This window comes from Saccopteryx bilineata, chromosome 4 (genome assembly GCF_036850765.1).
Source record: "Saccopteryx bilineata isolate mSacBil1 chromosome 4, mSacBil1_pri_phased_curated, whole genome shotgun sequence".
Lineage (NCBI taxonomy): Eukaryota > Metazoa > Chordata > Mammalia > Chiroptera > Emballonuridae > Saccopteryx > Saccopteryx bilineata.
In genome coordinates this window covers 30,454,245-30,472,189 of record NC_089493.1, presented here as the reverse complement: position 1 = coordinate 30,472,189, position 17,945 = coordinate 30,454,245, and the positions used below count along the sequence as shown (strand labels likewise).

At 39.4% G+C, this 17,945-nt stretch overlaps 1 protein-coding gene and 1 pseudogene across 5 annotated transcripts in view; both read left to right on the top strand.

The window, feature by feature from the left end:
• PCNX1 (pecanex 1) overlaps window positions 1-17,945 on the top strand; it is a 168,107-nt gene that overhangs the window by 52,359 nt on the left and 97,803 nt on the right. For all 5 annotated transcript variants that reach the window (XM_066274510.1, XM_066274509.1, XM_066274506.1 and 2 more), the window contains exons 3-6: window positions 2,255-2,360; window positions 6,361-6,406; window positions 7,172-7,261; window positions 15,629-17,335. In XM_066274510.1, coding sequence (XP_066130607.1) covers window positions 2,255-2,360; window positions 6,361-6,406; window positions 7,172-7,261; window positions 15,629-17,335 — 1,949 coding nt within the window. The remainder of the gene's footprint in view (window positions 1-2,254; window positions 2,361-6,360; window positions 6,407-7,171; window positions 7,262-15,628; window positions 17,336-17,945) is intronic.
• On the top strand, window positions 12,168-12,495 carry LOC136334391 (large ribosomal subunit protein eL42-like; annotated as a pseudogene).

Here is a 17,945-nt window from a genome sequence, read left to right as displayed (position 1 = left end):
TTGACATCTCCTTTTCTCTACCTTCCCACTTGTGACTTTTCACAGTCTTTTTTGAGGAAAAGAAATGAATAAGAAAATATATTTTTTTATTTTCAGAGTCTATCTGTTTGCTTGGTACAATTTGTTGCATGAATGAATGAAATTAGTAGTACTGCTTGAGCCGGAGTTTTCATTGCTAGCCTGAGCTGGGTCATGTGCTTATTCTTAGAACTAAGCTATATGACCAAGAGAATAGGTCATGTTCATTGGCTTCAGCTAGTAGAACTCAACTTCTCAACGTGAGAATGGGGTCAGCCTCATGCAGAACCATCTGAGAGTTTGGGATGGGGTGGTTCACCAGAAGAACTTTGGGTTGCTTTTTTTGTTTGTTTTTTGAATGAGGAGGGTGAATTAAGTGTTAGAGGGCAAGATGGTTCTTATCCACTATAATGGCTAGCATATATACTAGAACTTTTATTCTTGATAATAATAGCTAAAAATTTATTGAGTACTTACTCTGTGTATACCAAGTAGAGTAATAAAAAACTTTGGGCAAAAAATAGTATTATAATAACTTTTTAGGCTTGAGTTATCCTTAAAGTTGTGTTCATGAGGAACTTTATAAATCTTTTTAAATTTGGAATGATCTTTTTTTTTCTTTTTGGGGGGGTCTCTTTATTTTTAAGTACTATTTGGGACTTCCTCAGTTTTTAGAATGTAGTAATTTTCTCTCTTTTTCTAATACCTGTTGTAACAATATAGTGAGCATCATTTATTTAACTTAGGCCAGGGGTCCCCAAACTATGGCCCGCGGGCCACATGCGGCCCCCTGAGGCCATTTATCTGGCCCCCGCCGCACTTCTGGAAGGGGCACCTCTTTCATAGGTGGTCAGTGGAGGAGCGTAGTTCCCACTGAAATACTGGTCAGTTTGTTGATTTAAATTTACTTGTTTGTTACTTTAAATATTGTATTTCTTCCCGTTTTGTTTTTTTACTTTAAAATAAGATATGTGCAGTATGCATAGGGATTTGTTCATAGTTTTTTTTGTAGTCCGGCCCTCCAACGGTCTGAGGGACAGTGAACTGGCCCCCTGTGTAAAAAGTTTGGGGACCCCTGACTTAGGCCTTCTAGTTCCTGCACACAAATCTAAAACCTTAGGTTTTCAGTTCTGTGAAACAAGTTTGTATCCCAGTTAAGGACTATTAACTTAAAAAAATATAGATACAAATAACTTAACCAGGATGACTGGTTTTTTGCATGTTCATCCTGTCCTGCAGCTCAGTCAGACTGCTCCTGAGAGTGGCAGTGGAAGATCTGGTTACTTTCTGTGTTTACAGTGGTCGATTTCTCTTTGTTCTTAAGAACGAAAGGCAAATCATTTCCTTGCTGGTGTGGTTATATGGCATATAATATATATGCTATATTTAGTATGTTATAATTAAGGTCAGTTTCTAATGTTGGATTGAGTATACATAGTTTGGGAGAGTTTTTTGTTTTTTTTTTTTTTTTTTTTTTTTTTTGAAGCTGGAAACGGGGAGGCAGTCAGACAGACTCCCGCATGCGCCCGACCAGGATCCACCCGGCACGCCCACCAGGGGGCGATGCTCTGCCCATCCAGGGCGTCATTCTGTCGCGACCAGAGCCACTCTAGCGCCTGGGGCAGAGGCCAAGGAGCCATCCCCAGCACCCGGGCCATCTTTTGCTCCAGTGGAGCCTTGGCTGCGGGAGGGGAAGAAAGAGACAGAGAGGAAGGAGAGGGGGAGGGGTGGAGAAGCAGATGGGCGCTTCTCCTGTGTGCCCTGGCTGGGAATCGAACCTGGGACTTCCGCACGCCAGGCCGACGCTTTACCATTGAGCCAACCGGCCAGGGGGGAGAGTTTTAAAAAAATATTTTTGCCTAACCTGTGGTGGCTCAGTGGATAAAGCGTCGACCTGGAATGCTGAGGTCACCGGGCTTTCCTGGTTAAGGCACATGAGAGTTGATGCTTCCTGCTTCTCTCCCCTTCTCTCTCTCTCTTTCTCTCTCTCTCTCTCTCTCTCTCTCTCTGTTTTCTAAAATGGATAAATAAAATCTTAAAAAAAACTTTTCAAGTAGTTGACATGGTTATAAAATAGTTCAAATTATTAGACTTATAAAGAATGATCCTTTATTGCCATTTTCTATATTAAAAATCAGAATCTTTTAGTTTTATAGTAAAAAGTAATAAAAAATAAAACGATTGGAGGCAGAATAATGGCAGTTACTTTTCTTTCTTTTTCTTTCTTTTCTCACAGCGATCCCGGCGGAGGGATTGAGATGTCTGAGTTCATTCGAGAGGCTACACCTCCAGTTGGCTGCAGTTCAAGAAATTCTTATGCTGGCCTGGATCCAAGCAACCAGGTAGAAACCTGTGTGATTTTTTAAAAATTATTTTCTCATTTTAGAGAGAGAGGATGGGAGAGAAGGAAAGAGAGAAACATTCATTTGTTGTTCCACTTATATATGCATTTACTGTTGATTCTTGTGTGTGCCCTGACTGGGATCAAACCTGCAACCCCATTGCATCAAGACGACACTCCAACAAACTGAGCTACCTGGCCAAGGCAAAAACTGTGTGATTTTATTTTGCTATTTTTTTTTTCCTCCTCCTGATAGTGGTCTCAGGAATTCTACTGTCTGTAATAGTCATTTGGTGTTTGGGTTTATCTAGCTGATTAATAATTATTTGATTTTTAAATTAATATCTTTCATTTATACACACACATACACACACACCCCCCTATATGAATATATGTATATTTCAGTGAGGAAGGGAGGCAGAGACAACTCCCACATGTGCCCGGACCTGGATTCACCCAGCAAGCCCATTAGGGAGCGATGCTCTGCCCACGTGGGACGTTGCTCTGTTTCTCAGCAGCTGAGCTCTTCTTAGTGCCTGAGGCAGAGCCTATGGAGCCATCCTCAGCACCCGGGCCAACTTGCTCCAATTGAGCCATGGCTACAGGAGATGAAGAAAGAGAGAGAAGCAAGAGGGTGAGGGGTAGAGAAGCAGATGGGTGCTTTTCCTGTGTGCCCTGACCGGGAATTGAACTTAGAATATCCACATGCTGGTCCAACGCTCTACCACTGGACCAACTGGCCAGGGCAATATTTTTATTTTTAACTGAGTTTTCACATTCAGTACATTTTTTGCTTAATGTACAGATTAATGAAATTAAAAAATATTGCAGAGCTCATTTTTTATTGACTATGTCAAGAATTTATTAGTAGTTTTGCCTTACTGGTGGTGGTGCAGTGTATAGACCAGGAATGCTGAGGTTCCTGGTTTGAAACTCTGAGGTCACTGGCTTGAGCATGAGCTCGACACTTTGATCATGGGGTCGCCAGCTTGAGGGCAGGATCAGTGACGTGATTCTAAGGTTGCTGGCTTGAACCCAGAGGTTGCTGGCTTGAACAAGGGGTCACTCGCTTGGCTGGAGTGCCTTCCTACCCTCCATCAAATCACGTACAAGAAGCAGTCTGTGAACAAATCAAGTGACGTAACTATGAGTTGATGCTTCTCATTTTCTCTTCTCCCTCCTTCTTTCTCCCTTCTGTCTCTCTTTCTCACTCTCAAAAAATAAAATCAATAAATTATAAAAAAAAATTTTAAAAGAAAAGAATTTATTAGTAGTTTTAACATGTTTGTGTATGCTTAGTTTTACCTTTTCACTGCCATATAATTTTTATATAGCATAGTATGCATATCTTAAGTGTATATATAGCTCAGTGGGTTTTTACACACATACATATATACAGGGGTGGGCAAAAGTAGGTTTACAATTGTAAGTATGCAGAATAGTTTATTCTTCTATTATTTGTTAATTATTGTATTATTTTCTATATGAATAAGTATAATCCTACTTTTGCCCACCCCTGTATATACATAAATATATACCAATTTAGTTGCCATCAAATCAAAGAAGTCCCTCATGCCCCTTAAAAGTCAATATTGGCCTTGGCTGGTTGGCTCAGTGGTAGAGTGTTGGCCTGGCATGTGGAAGTCTTGGGTTCAATTCCCAGTCAGGGGACACAGGAGAAGCACCCATCTGCTTCTTCACCCCCCATCTCTCTTTCTCTCTCACTCTCTCTCTCCCCTTCCTGCAGCCATGGCTCAGTTGGAGCAAGTTGGCCCCAAGCTCTGAAGATGGCTCCATGGCCTCACCTCAGGAGCTAAAAGCAACTGCCTCAGATGGCCAGAGCTTTGCCCCCTAGTGTGCTTGCTGGGTGGATCCTGGTCGGGTCACATGCAGGAGTCTGTCTCTCTGCCTCCCCATTTCTCACTTAGGAAGAAAAGAGTCTATATTAACCTATATTTTGAGCAAATTTCTTGCTGTATACTTTTGTTCATTGGAATTAATGAAAGATTTTGTAGAATACAAAATATTTGAATGTTTTTAATTTTATTCTAAAATGTTCAATTTGCTTCAGTGTTTTCTTTCTTTTTTTTTTTTTTTTTGTATTTTTCTGAAACTGGAAACGGAGGCAGTCAGACAGACTACCACATGCGCCCGACCAGGATCCACCTGGCATGCCCACCAGGGGGCGATGCTCTGCCCATCCAGGGCGTCGCTCTGTTGAGACCAGAGCCTCTCTAGCGCCTGGGGCAGAGGCCAAGGAGCCATCCCCAGCACCCGGGCCATCTTTTGCTCCAATGGAGCCTTGGCTGCGGGAGGGGAAGAGAGAGACAGAGAGGAAGGGGTGGGGGAGGGGTGGAGAAGCAGATGGGCGCTTCTCCTGTGTGCCCTGGCCGGGAATCGAACCCGGGACTCCTGCACTCCAGGTTGACACTCTACCACTGAGCCAACCGGCCAGGGCCTGCTTCAGTGTTTTCTTCTTGACTCCTTTGGAAACAGATTATACTATAGAAAGTTACTAAGACTTGTTGATTAATAACTGTCATGTTTTTATTTTGCTTCCTTAAGGTGTTCATGGTATTTGTGGTAGTTGTTTCTATAGTTTTTGTAGTAGTATAATAAATGGTGGTTGTGAAGTTTTAGGGAAGTATTATCTTTTTTTTTTTTTTTCCATTTTTCCGAAGTTGGAAACGGGGAGGCAGTCAGACAGACTCCCACATGCGCCCAACCGGGATCCACCCGGCATGCCCACCAGGGGGCGACGTTCTGCCCCTCTGGGGTGTCGCTCTGCTGCATCCAGAGCCAGTCTAGCGCCTGAGGCAGAGGCCACAGAGCCATCCTCAGCGCCCTGCCCCGGCTATCTTTGCTCCAATGGAGCCTCGGCTGCGGGAAGGGAAGAGAGAGACAGAGAGGAAAGAGAGGGGGAGGGGTGGAGAAGCAAATGGGTGCTTCTCCTGTGTGCCCTGGCCAGGACTTGAACCCGGGACTCAGCACTAAAAGTTCTGTAGATTTTGGTTTTCTGTTTATATAGTTTATGCTAAAAATTTATTTTTCATGGATGCCTTAGTTTTCAATTTTTTATATTACAGTATAGCAGTTTACAAAGTATGTACTTGTTGTCTGCACCTGAGGAAAGTACATACTGATTTGTTAACAATTTGATGGTTGAAGATTTAAGTTGCTCTTTGTGGCATATATTGTTTTGTCCTCCATATATAATACATTATTTTTCCTTTATACATCCTGACAAGTCTAAATTTTTTTTCTTAAGTGAGAAGCAGGGTGGCAGAGAGACAGACTCCTGCATGCGCCCTGACTGGGATCTACCTGGCAAGTCCCCTATGGGGTGATGCTGTACCCATCTAGGGCCATTGTTCAGTTGCTTGGCAACCGAGCTATTTTAGCACCTGAGGTGAGGCCATGGAGCCATCCTCAGTGACTGGGGCCAACTTGCTCCAACTGAGCTATGGCTGTGGGAGGAGAAGAGAGAGAGACAGAATGGAGAGGGGAGGGGTGGAGAAGCAGATGGGCACTTGTCTTGTGTGCCCTGATCAGGAATTGAACATTTACACTCGGGCAGATGCTTTACCATTGAGCCAACCGTGCAGGGCCCTGACAAGTCTGAATTTATTTCAGATAGACTCAACACCTAATTTTGCTTTTGTTTATAACATGAGCGTATTATGTAATATAAAAAAAAATGAGAATAATTGTATGACATAGATTGCTTAAAGTTGGAGGCAGCCTGCCCTGAGGGCTCCATGAATCCTGAGCTTGCAGCTGTTCAGGGATTCAGCATCCTGGCACAGCTGTAATGTATACAGAATATGTGCTGCAGCAACAGGTGTGTGACTCTCATGTAAAATGCCTGCTTTCTTAATGTTGTTAAAAGTGACCAATAACATGTTTTAGTAATATGATTTTGTTTGATTATTTTGTTAGTGTATATTGATAATGACATAGAGCTAGCATTTTAATTAATTTTACTTGTTTCATGTTTTCAGATTGGATCTGGTTCTTCTCGTCTTGGAACAGCAGCAACTATCAAAGGTAGACGATATCTAACTTGAAAGTTGTTTCTGACTTTCTGTTTCCTTTTTGGTTGTAATAAAGATAACAGCATTTTGTATTCACATGTAATGAAAAATATTATTTCTTACATAAAATTATGTAGCTTATATTTAAGGTTACTAGATTTAAACTGTGTCCCCTTTCCATTATCTAGATTTCACAAAAGTATTTGACCATTTGCATTACATTGTATAACTTGTAAATTTTGATCTATAAGAAACTTCATGAGCTTTAGTGAAGTTTGTGGAAAACTGAGTAACATGAAACCTTTAAATTGAGTAATGTGAAACTTGAAATTGGGTGCAAATGAGACCCTAAAAAGGGGGAAAATGTTTTTCTACACATTTGATATATGCCTTTTATTATACACATTTATTTCATATAAATTTATATTATTTTTAACCTATAGTTTTTTTTACCTTAGTAAATAAGTTTTTTTACCTCGGAAATAAATTTATGTTATTTCAAGTTATTATTACATAATTTTCATTTTTTAAAAATACTTCCTTTTTAAAGAGTTTTATTAGCTAGCAAAATGCAGCTTTGCATATTCTTTGATTTAGAGTGTTATTAGAATAATTATGTGGCCTGCTAGTCTACCTTTATTAACTGTAGTATACTAATACTGTATAGCAAGCTGGTACAGTAGATATCTGCTGTACTCCTGATGTCCTTCCTTGTTATGCCACACTGTAGTCGTTACTTTTACTACAGTGCCTTCACATGTTTCTCTTAACTTCGTAGGAGATACAGACACTGCTAAGACTTCTGACGATATCAGTTTAAGTCTGGGCCAGAGTTCTAGTCTTTGTAAGGAAGGAAGTGAAGAACAAGGTAAGAACATCATACCTCACAGTGACATTATATATTGTGGTGACCAGGGTGAGTTTGTAGAATATGCTGTCCACATTTTGGCAAAAGTTTATAATTTAATTTAAACATTAAAATAAAATTATTTACTAAGATAACAGTAATACAGGGCCATAACTGCTTTTAGCTTCTGGAATTCAGCTATACATATTCTTCCAACTAAACGTAAGGAGAGAATTTTTGTGAGTGTGACCCAGAGTGGGTATGAGATGGGAGATAAGAATGCCATTGCTTCAGTTGGTCAGAGCATGTTGCCTAACGTAGTGATAGCCTAGTAAGTAAAACTGTTATTTTCCATTCGGTATGACCTCTAAATGCCAACTGCTTCATGTCTTGTCCAACAGTATGTTTTAATGGAGAAATGACTTGCTGTTGGAGTATTTGAAAAACTGTATATTTGCCTCCAACATGGTGCCTGCTTCCTGTAGCAGGTTTTTTTGTGTGTGACAGAGACAGAGAGACAGATAGGGAAAGACAGGAAGGGAGAGAGATCAGTCTTTTGTTGAGGTACCTTCATTATTCATTGATTGCTTTCTCATATGTGCCTTGACGGGGTGAGGGCTGTAGCAGAGCGAGCGATCCCTTGCTCAAGCCAGTGAACTTTGGGTTCAAGCCAGTGACCAGGGGTTGGGTCTGTGGTCCAACGCTCAAGCCAGCAACCCGGCTCTCAAGCTGGTGAGCCTGCGCTCAAGCCAGATGATCCTGCATGCTCGAGCCAGCAGCCTCGGGGTTTTGAACCTGGTTCCTCTGTGTCCCAATCTGATGCTCTAGCCACTGCACTATCACCTGGTCAGGCTGTAGCAGGTTTTTAATAGAAGTTTTGGCTTCAAGTGATTTTTTCTCTCCTTACTCAGTTCGATTATAAATGACTATTTTGGATTTTTTGGGAGTTACTTTTTTGTGTGTGAAAGAACTGCCACATTTACATGTTTGTTTTAAATTTTCAAACACGAAAGGATGGGTATGTCACCCTGATTTTCAAGTGGAGATGCTCTCAGGTTATAATTAAATTAGTGAGACAGACAATATTCTCCCTATTCCCAGCCTACTGTGATTATTAGTCCATGGGTGATATTTGGTAGGCAGGCAGACTGATAAATTTCTTGTTCTTTTTTTTTTTTTTAATTCATTTTAGAGAGGAGAGGGAGAGACAGAGAAAAAGAGAGAGAGAGAGAGAGAGGAGACAGAGAGAGAGAAGGGGGGAGGAGCAGGAAGCATCAACTCCCATATGTGCCTTGACCAGGCAAGCCCAGGGTTTCGAACCGGCAACCTCAGCATTTCTAGGTTGACGCTTTACCCACTGCGCCACCACAGGTCAGGCAAATTTCTTGTTCTTACTAATGAAACTTATTTATGAAGTTATAAATAGATCACTAACTTACGGCATTTTTTTCATTAATATTGATCCAGTTCTTACAAATGTAGTTTGTTTCTGGTACTTGGAATTTTAAGTTTACCTTATAATCCTGGTTTTTTTAGGATTGTCGTACCCCATCATTGTTTGTTTATTTTTGTGGGCTATCTCTGCCAGCCTACCCACCCTCCAAACACTCTTTTTCTTATTTTTTAAAAAAATTTTATTTAGAATATTTAATGGGATGACAAAAAAAAGTTTATTTTTAGAATATTAAATTTAATGGGATGACATTGATCAATAAGAGTACATAGTTTTCAGGTAAATAAATATCTCTATAGCGTTTGAACTGTTGATTATGTTGGATACCCGTCAACCAAGGTCAGATCATTTTCTGTCACCTTGTATTTGTCCCTCTTTACTTCTTTCTCCTAGAACCCTCTCCCGCTGGTAACCACTTCACTTTTATCTATGTCCACAAGTCTCATTTTTATATCCTACCTATGTGTGAAATCATATAGTCTTAGCTTTTTATGATTTACTTATTTCACTTAGTATAATGTTCTCAAGGTCCATCCATGTTGTTATAAAGCAGTGGTCCCCAACCTTTTTTGGGCCATGGACCGGTTTAATGTCAGAAAATATTTTCACAGACCGGCCTTTAGGGTGGGACGGATAAATGTATCACGTGACTGAGACAAGCGTCAAGAGTAAGTCTTAGACAGATATAACAGAGGGAATCTGGTCATTTAAAAAAAATAAAACATCGTTCAGACTTAAATATAAATAAAAAGGAAATAATGTAAGTTATTTATTCTTTCTCTGTGGACCGGTACCAAGTGGCTCACAGACCGGTACCAAATGGCTCACAGTCCGCGGCCCGGGGTTTGGGGACCACTGTTATAAAGGACAATATGTCATCTTATCTTATGGCTGAGTGTATTCCATTGTATATATATTCCATCTTCTTTATCCAATCCTTTATCGAGGGACACTTTGGTGGTTTCTGTGTCTTGACCACTGTGAATAATGCTGCGATAAACATGGGGTGCATGTGTTTTCCATACCAATGTTTTTGAGTTTTTTGGGGAGACACTTGGTAGAGGGATTGCTGGGTCACAAATCCTCTTAAACATACTGTATGATATGAAAATTAATTTCTCATAAAGAGTAAAGGTGGATTTATTGGTTTGAGAATTATAGTATTCCTGTTTATAATAGTTACCAGAATGTCTCAAAAATTAGGTTTTGATTTTAGAGGGCCTATTACATTTAGGGGTCATATATCTTTTTATTTTTAATCTGGAAAGTACCAAGCACAAGTAAGAATTTTGTAGTGTGGTATGTTAGGAATTATATACACACAAACCCTTGCAGATACATATTAGATATCTAATGGTGTCTAACATTCATGAGTGCATACAATTATCTAGGTGAGGGATCACTAAACTTTTTCTATAAACAATCAGAAAGCTTTGTAGGCCGTATGATCTCTCTTGCAACAACTCGACTCTGTATTGTAGGATGAAAGAAGCCACAAATAACATGAGTGAGTATGTGGCTCCTGTGGGCCTTAGTTTGTTGAACTCTTGTTTAGGTCTTCTTTTTAGCTTTTATACTCATCACTCAGTTCATCTTTCCAGTGTTAGTACATGTGCTGCCAAAGTGAGCACTGGTTAATATTTACTGTATGCATTTAATGTTAACACTGTTATTATTTCCACTTTACAGAGGAATATATCATGGCTTAGAGAGGTTATAAGAAACTTATCCAGAGTCACACAGCTACAAAATGGCAGTCCTATAATTGAATTCTAGTTTTGAATTATGCTTTTAATGCTACACTATACTACTTTCATGTGGCATTTCAAATGCCATAGATGGAACTGTGGTCGAGGCAATATATGAAGACAGTGATTTGTCATCAGACACAGATGAGGACAAGCTAATGGGAGTTTTGACAGTGATGAAGAATTGTATGAATTTTATGATAAATAAAATGAGGTCAATAATTTTATGGAACACTTTTTTTTTTTTTTTTTTTCAAATTTCATGGCCCAAAATTAAGGTGCATCTTACACATGGGAACGTTTTATACATGGGGAAATATGGTATCTAGTACTCATATGCCAAGTGCCATTCTAAGTACTGGAAACAAATTTGTGAATAAACAGACAAGAATTTCTATGGGTTTTAATATTAGGAGTTCTCAGTGTATAAGTACCAAAAATTTTAGTCATGTCAGCTGTAGGGTTGTGTTATCCTGAAGTTCATAAACTAACAGGCAAGCCTGCATGGTTAGCCAGCTTGGAGTTTAGGTGGCCTGGCTGGGCTTCCCTAACCAAATGTCAGGCTTGGTTGTGGTTTGGCACCACCTAGTGGCAATTGTTCATTCTGGCTTAAATATCAGTTAGGGCTCTTTTGTTTCTCTGGGTGGTTTGGATTTACAGGACATTGACCTTTAGTTGGTTAGTTGATTAGCTGGCACTTGTTTTATCAGCATGATTCAGGAAAATTGGAAGAAAACTGAGCACATGGAGATGTGTACTTTTCTTTCTCACTGCTAAGAAGAGATTACCTACAATTCCCCTCTCCGGCCTCATTCATGTCTTCCTGACTCAAGGTTAGAACTTTAGCCCGTCCTCATATGAATACGGGGCTGGGTAGAAGATGAGGGCACTAGTTACAAGTATTTGTAACTAGCATGGAACCAGAAAAATGAGTCCTCTATAGAAAAGAGAGAATACAAATAGAAATATGAAAAGTTCCAACGAGTGAGCTCTGAACCACTCTAGCTTAATAGGTCCAGGAGACTGAGATAACAACCGGGGAGCAGAAGGTAAACCAGGAGTGCTGTGTCCAGTGTTTCAAGAAAAGTGATCATGATCAGCTTTGTCAAATATTGTTGATAGATCAAAGGACAGGAGACTGAGACTTCACCATTGGATTTAAGTGTAGAGGTTGTTGGTCACTTTGATAGCATCTTAATGGAGTGGGATTAGAATATGTGTTAGAGAGAATTAGAGGAGAAGAATTGAAAACAGTGAATATAGACTACTCTTTTTTTTTTTTTTTTTAGAAAGGAGAGAGAGAGAGAGAAGGGGGGAGGAGCAGGAAGCATCAACTCCCGTATGTGCCTTGACCAGGCAAGGCCAGGGTTTTGAACCGGCGACCTCAGCATCCAGGTCGACGCTTTATCCACTGCGCCACCACAGGTCAGGCTAGACTACTCTTTTGGTGAATTTATGTAAAGGGGATTGGAAATACAAAGTGACAGGGAAGTGAAGGTAAAGGGGAGATTTGGGTTTTAGAATATGTAGGGGAAATAACAGCTTGTTTTTTAGAGTTGATGGGGATGATCCAGAATAGAGGAAGAAAAGGGTGATTTTTGTTTATAAAAGTAATATATACTAATTTTAGAAAACATAGTTACATATAAGGAAATAATTCACACTTCTGCCACTGAGACAACTATTGTTAATGTTTTTATGGTGGCTTTTCATGTTGATAGCGCTCGCAAACATGGTGAACGTTCCTAAAACCTGCCGGATTTTCTGTAAGAAGTGTGGCAAGCATCAACCCACAAAGTAACACACAACACAAGAAGGGCAAGGATTCTCTGTATGCACAGGGAAAGTGGCATTATGACAGGAAGCAGAGTGTCTGTGGTGGGCAGACTAAGCTCATTTTCCGCAAAAAGGCTAAAACTACAAAGAAGACTGTGCTGAGGCTTGAATGTGTGGAGCCCAACTGCAGGTCCAAGAGAATGCTGGCCATTAAGAGATGTAAGCATTTTGAACTGGGAGAGGATAAGAAGTGAATGGGCCAAGTGATCCAGTTCTAAGCTTCATATTTTATTTTATTATGTGGCAATAAAATCTTGAGGATATGTTTAAAAAAATTTTTTATGGTGTATCACTAATTTTTTATTGATTTTGAGAGAAAGAGAGGAGAGAGTGAGAAGAATCAATGCGTAATTGCTTCACTTTAGTTGTTCATTGATTGCTGTCTCATATGTCCCTTGACCGGGGGACTCAAGCTGAGTCTGTGACCCCTTGCTCAAGCCTTGGGCTCAAGCCAGCGACCATGGGTCATGTCTGTGATTCCATGCTCAAGCTGGCAACCCTGCACTCAGGGTAATGATTGCATGCTCAAGCTGATGAACCCGTTCAAGCCAGCAACTTCAGGGTTTTGAACCTGGGACCTCAGTATTCTGGGTTGATGCTCTATCCACTGTGCTACTTGTCAGGCTGGTGTCTTACTTTTTTCTTATTTTATTATAATATAATTCACATACCTTAAAATTCACCCTTCTAATAATCCTTCTAGATTTTACACCCTTCTAGATGTAAATTTAGTGGTTTTTAGTATATTCACAGGTTCTTCACCCATCACCATTATCCAATTCCAGAATGTTTTCATCCAAAAAGAAACCCAGGCCCATTGTAGTCCCTGTTTGTTTCTTTAGCCAGCCCCTGGCAACTACTAATCTATTTTCTGTCTACGCATCTGCCTATTCTGAACACTTTGTATAAATGGAATTGTTTACTATTTGGCCTTTTGTGTCTGCTTCTTTTACTTAGCATGTTGTAGAATAATTAGGAGTTTATTCCTTTTTCTAGCTAAATATGGCATATTATTTTAACATTCCTGCAGACATGCACACATACCCTTGTTATTTTTTTTAAATCTTACAGATTTTTCTATAGGGCCATCTTTTTCACTTAATGTATTTTTTTCCTTTATCTCTTTCTTTTTTTAATGTTTTTTAAAAATTGATTTTAAAGAGAGAGGAAGGTAGAGAGAGATTCAGAGACAGGAACATTGATCTGTTCCTCTTTGTGCCCGACTGGGGATTGAACTGGCAACCTCTGTGCTTTAGGACGATGCTTAGTCTAACTAACTAAGCTATCTGGCCAGGGCATTTTTCTTATATTACTGCATAATTTTTGAAAACATTTTTAGTGCCTGCATGGTGTTAATAGATACCATAATTTATTCAACCTTTCTGTTGGAAATGCTTATACTTTTTGTGTTTTAAGAAGTTTTATAAGAATCTGAGATGAATAATTTTTTTGCTAAAATTTTATATACATATTAGATTTTTATCAGCTAGCAGCAATTTCTAGAAATAGATTACTGATTATGGTTGAATATACCTTTGGAAGGCTTTTGGCCATATCACCTGATTGCTTTACAGAAGGTTACGCCATTCTGTACCACTGTGAGCAGTATGTGAGAATGTCTTTCTTTTTCTAAGCATTGCCAGAAGCAATCATGGGGAAAAAGTTTAATTGTATGAAAATGGTATCTTTCTGTATTGATTTGAGTCTATCTGACTATTTTACTACCAGTAAGAAAAATGTCTAAGAAAGCATATCTACTAAAAAGTTTCCTAAAACCACCTAAAGTTAAACGTTTTATGGTATATCTGTTCCACTATGTTGCAGAAAGTGCATGTTCCAAAGTAAGTTTGACTGTTTGTTAAAATGAAAACCTTAAAATTTCTGCTTTATTGATGTCTTAGAAGAAAGTTGGTTCTGATTGTTGTTTTAAAAATGTATTTTGTTTTCTATTAGAATTAGTGATTTTCAGCTACTTGTTCAGTTTTTGTTCTGTAAAATTCATAACCTTGAAGTGTGACTATCACACCATTCTGCAGTTGCTTATTGGAGATATAGGAGAGTTTTTAGAAATAACTTTATTTATAATTTCATATTATAAGAAAGTAAATACAGTGCTAACTTCTAAATTTTGGTATTTAGAGAATATGAGACCCCAAACATAGTGACAGTTATTTAAAACGTAAGATAAAGCCTAATAGGTCATTTGTAAATCACAATTTCTATGGTACATTCTAGAGACTGTCTTTAAATTTTTAATTATTTAGATCTTATCTAGATTTAGATATTTTATTAAAAGTAAATAAACATTTCTATTACTTTATTCTCTTTATGTTTAATCTTAGGGGATAATGTGTGCTTTTATTGTTGAGATTCTACTGGGAAGAATCTGACTTACTACAGAAGCTATTGTATTTTTTTCTATGCAGTTATGACAAATAAGAATAATTTTCCTTTTTATTTAACTAATAGCAGATTCAACCATCTTGTCTGTCAAAGTGTATTAAAAATCAGCTATTGTACAGTTTGGCTGTCAAGCTGTATTTCAAGGTAAATTACAATGTAGGTAGGGGTAGATGGGTTTGTTTTTATTTACATACATAGTCATTAACACTGCCCTTAATGGAGGGTTAAAGGAATAGTCTGACAGATATAAGGGGATATACATTTGTTTCATGAGGCATTTTGTAATTGTTCCATCAGTGATGAAATAAGAAAATGCAGTATTTTGCCTCATAATTTTTTTGATCTTTTCAACCATTGTGAACATCAAGAAATATTATTATATCTTGTTTGGGCACTGATTTTTTTTTTTTTTCTCTTATAACTAGGTTTTTGTTGATTTGTAAAATACTTGTTAGTATTTTACAAGAAGATTTTTGTATTGTGTTAGTGATGTGAAATAGTGATAGTTACCATTAATTGTGTCAGGCACTGTGCTAAGCTTTGTATGTCATATCTCAGTTATTCCATGTACTGCTTGGTGAGATCGATCCTGCATTTTACAGCTGAGAAATGTAATCCAGGGTTATCCAGTTAGTAAGTTAGAGACAACTCACATAAAAATCTAGGTCCATTTTGCATATAACCCTTTTGAGTCTTATTTTATTGTTGATAATCTTTAGTGCCTTTTCTGAGGCTATTAGTTCATTCCACCAGTAGAATTCTTTTATTTTTGCCGCTGTGAAATAGAAACCAGGTTTTTGGAATGACTAGCCAACTGTTCTGTAGTATATTATATGAGAAATTGTTTATACTTGATTTACGGTATGCTGTGAATTCTTTCCATTGTTAAACAGTAGAAAAGCAGATCGTGAATTTGGGTTAACATTTCCAAATATGTGTTTGAAACAGATTTGGCAACTGATCGGAAGCTCTTCCGTCTGGTCTCCAATGATTCCTTCATCTCCATTCAGCCTTCCTTATCCTCTTGTGGACAGGATTTGCCAAGGGACTGCAGCGACAAAGTGAGCCTGCCGAGTCACAGCCACCACCACCACGTCGATCAGTCTCTGTCCAGTGCCTGTGACACAGAAGTAGCTTCTCTTGTCCCTTTACATTCACACTCGTACAGGAAAGATCACCGGCCACGAGGTGTACCACGGACCTCTAGCTCTGCTGTGGCTTTTCCAGATACTTCACTGAATGACTTCCCTCTGTATCAGCAAAGACGTGGGTTAGATCCAGTTAGTGAGTTAGAATCTTCCAAACCTCATTCTGGATCCAAAGAATCCTTGGTGGAAAATTCTCATTTATCTGGGGAATTTCAGCTTGTTGGTGAGCTGAAAAATAGTAATTCTCAGCCACCTACTAAAAGTGGGAAGAGCAAGCCTTTGAAAGCAGACAAAAGTATGGACAGCTTGCGGAGCCTGAGCACGCGGAGTAGTGGGTCCACAGAGAGCTACTGCAGTGGAACAGACCGGGACACTAACAGTACCGTCAGCAGCTATAAAAGTGAACATACCAGCTCAACTCACATAGAGAGCATCTTGTCAGAGCATGAGGTGTCTCCTAAAATAGGAAAGAAAAGCGGTAGGAACAAAGAGTGCTTTGCTGACCCGGAGGACAAGAGCAGCTGTACAAGTGACAAAAGGACTAGTAGTGAAAAGACTGCCTTGGATGTGAGTACAAATAGTGGGGTTCAAGAGGCCAGGGATTCTAATACCTCTGACGACATGCATGATCAGCGAGTTCTCTGCACCTCTGCATCTGAAGAAGCCAATAAAAATCCCCATGCAAATGAATTTGCTTCTCAGGGGGACAGGTCACTTGGGAAAACTGCTGAAAACAAAGAGGAGCAGAGTGATAAGCCCGCTCTTTCAGCGGATTCTAAAATTGGGAAAGACGTCAGTGGAAAGCAAAAGGAAGGGGATGTGCGACCTAAATCCTCTAGTCTAATCCACCGGACAGCCTCTGCCCATAAGTCAGGCAGGAGACGGACAGGAAAAAAACGGGCCAGCAGTTTTGATTCAAGTCGGCATAGGGACTATGTTTCCTTTCGAGGTGTTTCTGGTACCAAGCCACACAGTGCTATCTTCTGTCACGATGAGGACTCCAGTGACCAAAGTGATCTGAGCAGAGCATCAAGTGTTCAGTCTGCTCACCAGTTCAGCACGGATAGCTCTTCTAGCACCACTTCTCATTTGTGTCAGTCTCCTGAGGGCCGATACACTGCTCTGAAGACCAAACATGGCCCTAAGGAGAAGGGCCCTGACTCTGAGCATGCACACAAAACTCATTTGGGTCCTGAAGGGACTGGCAAAAAGCGGACAACACGTCGGACTTCTAGCACAAATAGTGCCAAGACTCGGGCCCGAGTGCTGAGCCTGGACAGTGGCACCGTAGCCTGTTTAAATGACTCCAATAGGCTAATGGCACCCGAAAGTATAAAACCCTTAACCACTTCAAAATCAGATCTCGAGGCCAAAGAGGGAGAGGTGCTAGATGAGCTATCTTTACTGGGACGGGCTTCCCAGTTAGAGACAGTCACTCGCTCTAGGAATAGCTTGCCAAGCCAGGGTGCATTTCCTGAAGGTGAAGAGCAAGATGCAGTCAGTGAAGGTAAGCAAATTACGGGAAAAGATTTCCTCAAGAGTCACTGTGATTGTTGGTTACTATTGATAAAAGTAGTACTTATTGAAATATGCTTTGTGTTATTATCTCCCCTTCCAGTATGCTATTGAAATAGACTTTCTTCCAGGAAGAGGGAGATGATTATCTTAGAAAAGGTTTTGTTATGAAAGCCCAGAAAATATATTTTTCAGTTATATTCTTCGAATATATCAACTTGTTTCTTGGTGGCATTCACTTTTTTGTGCCAGTTACCACCTGTTAATACTTTATTAGGAATAACAAAAATTAATCCTCTTCCTTCTGTGTATAGCAATAGCAACAATAAATGTAGAAGTTCATTAGGGCCCCCAGCTGTTTCTAGTTATCTCTTATGTACTGTGTGCCACCGAACTTTTAGAATTAGATCACTCACCTGTTCTGTAAGATTTCCCCCAAATACTACTTTAGCTCTGTGTACTTTGAAAACTTGTGGCTCTTTTATGTCTGTCTTTGATTTTATGTTTTCTTATTCAAGTTTTAGTCCTTGAAATTTTTTTTCCCTGTGACTTTTCTTAAAGTTTATTAAGTTAATATTTGTAGTTTACATTGGTCATTAGTG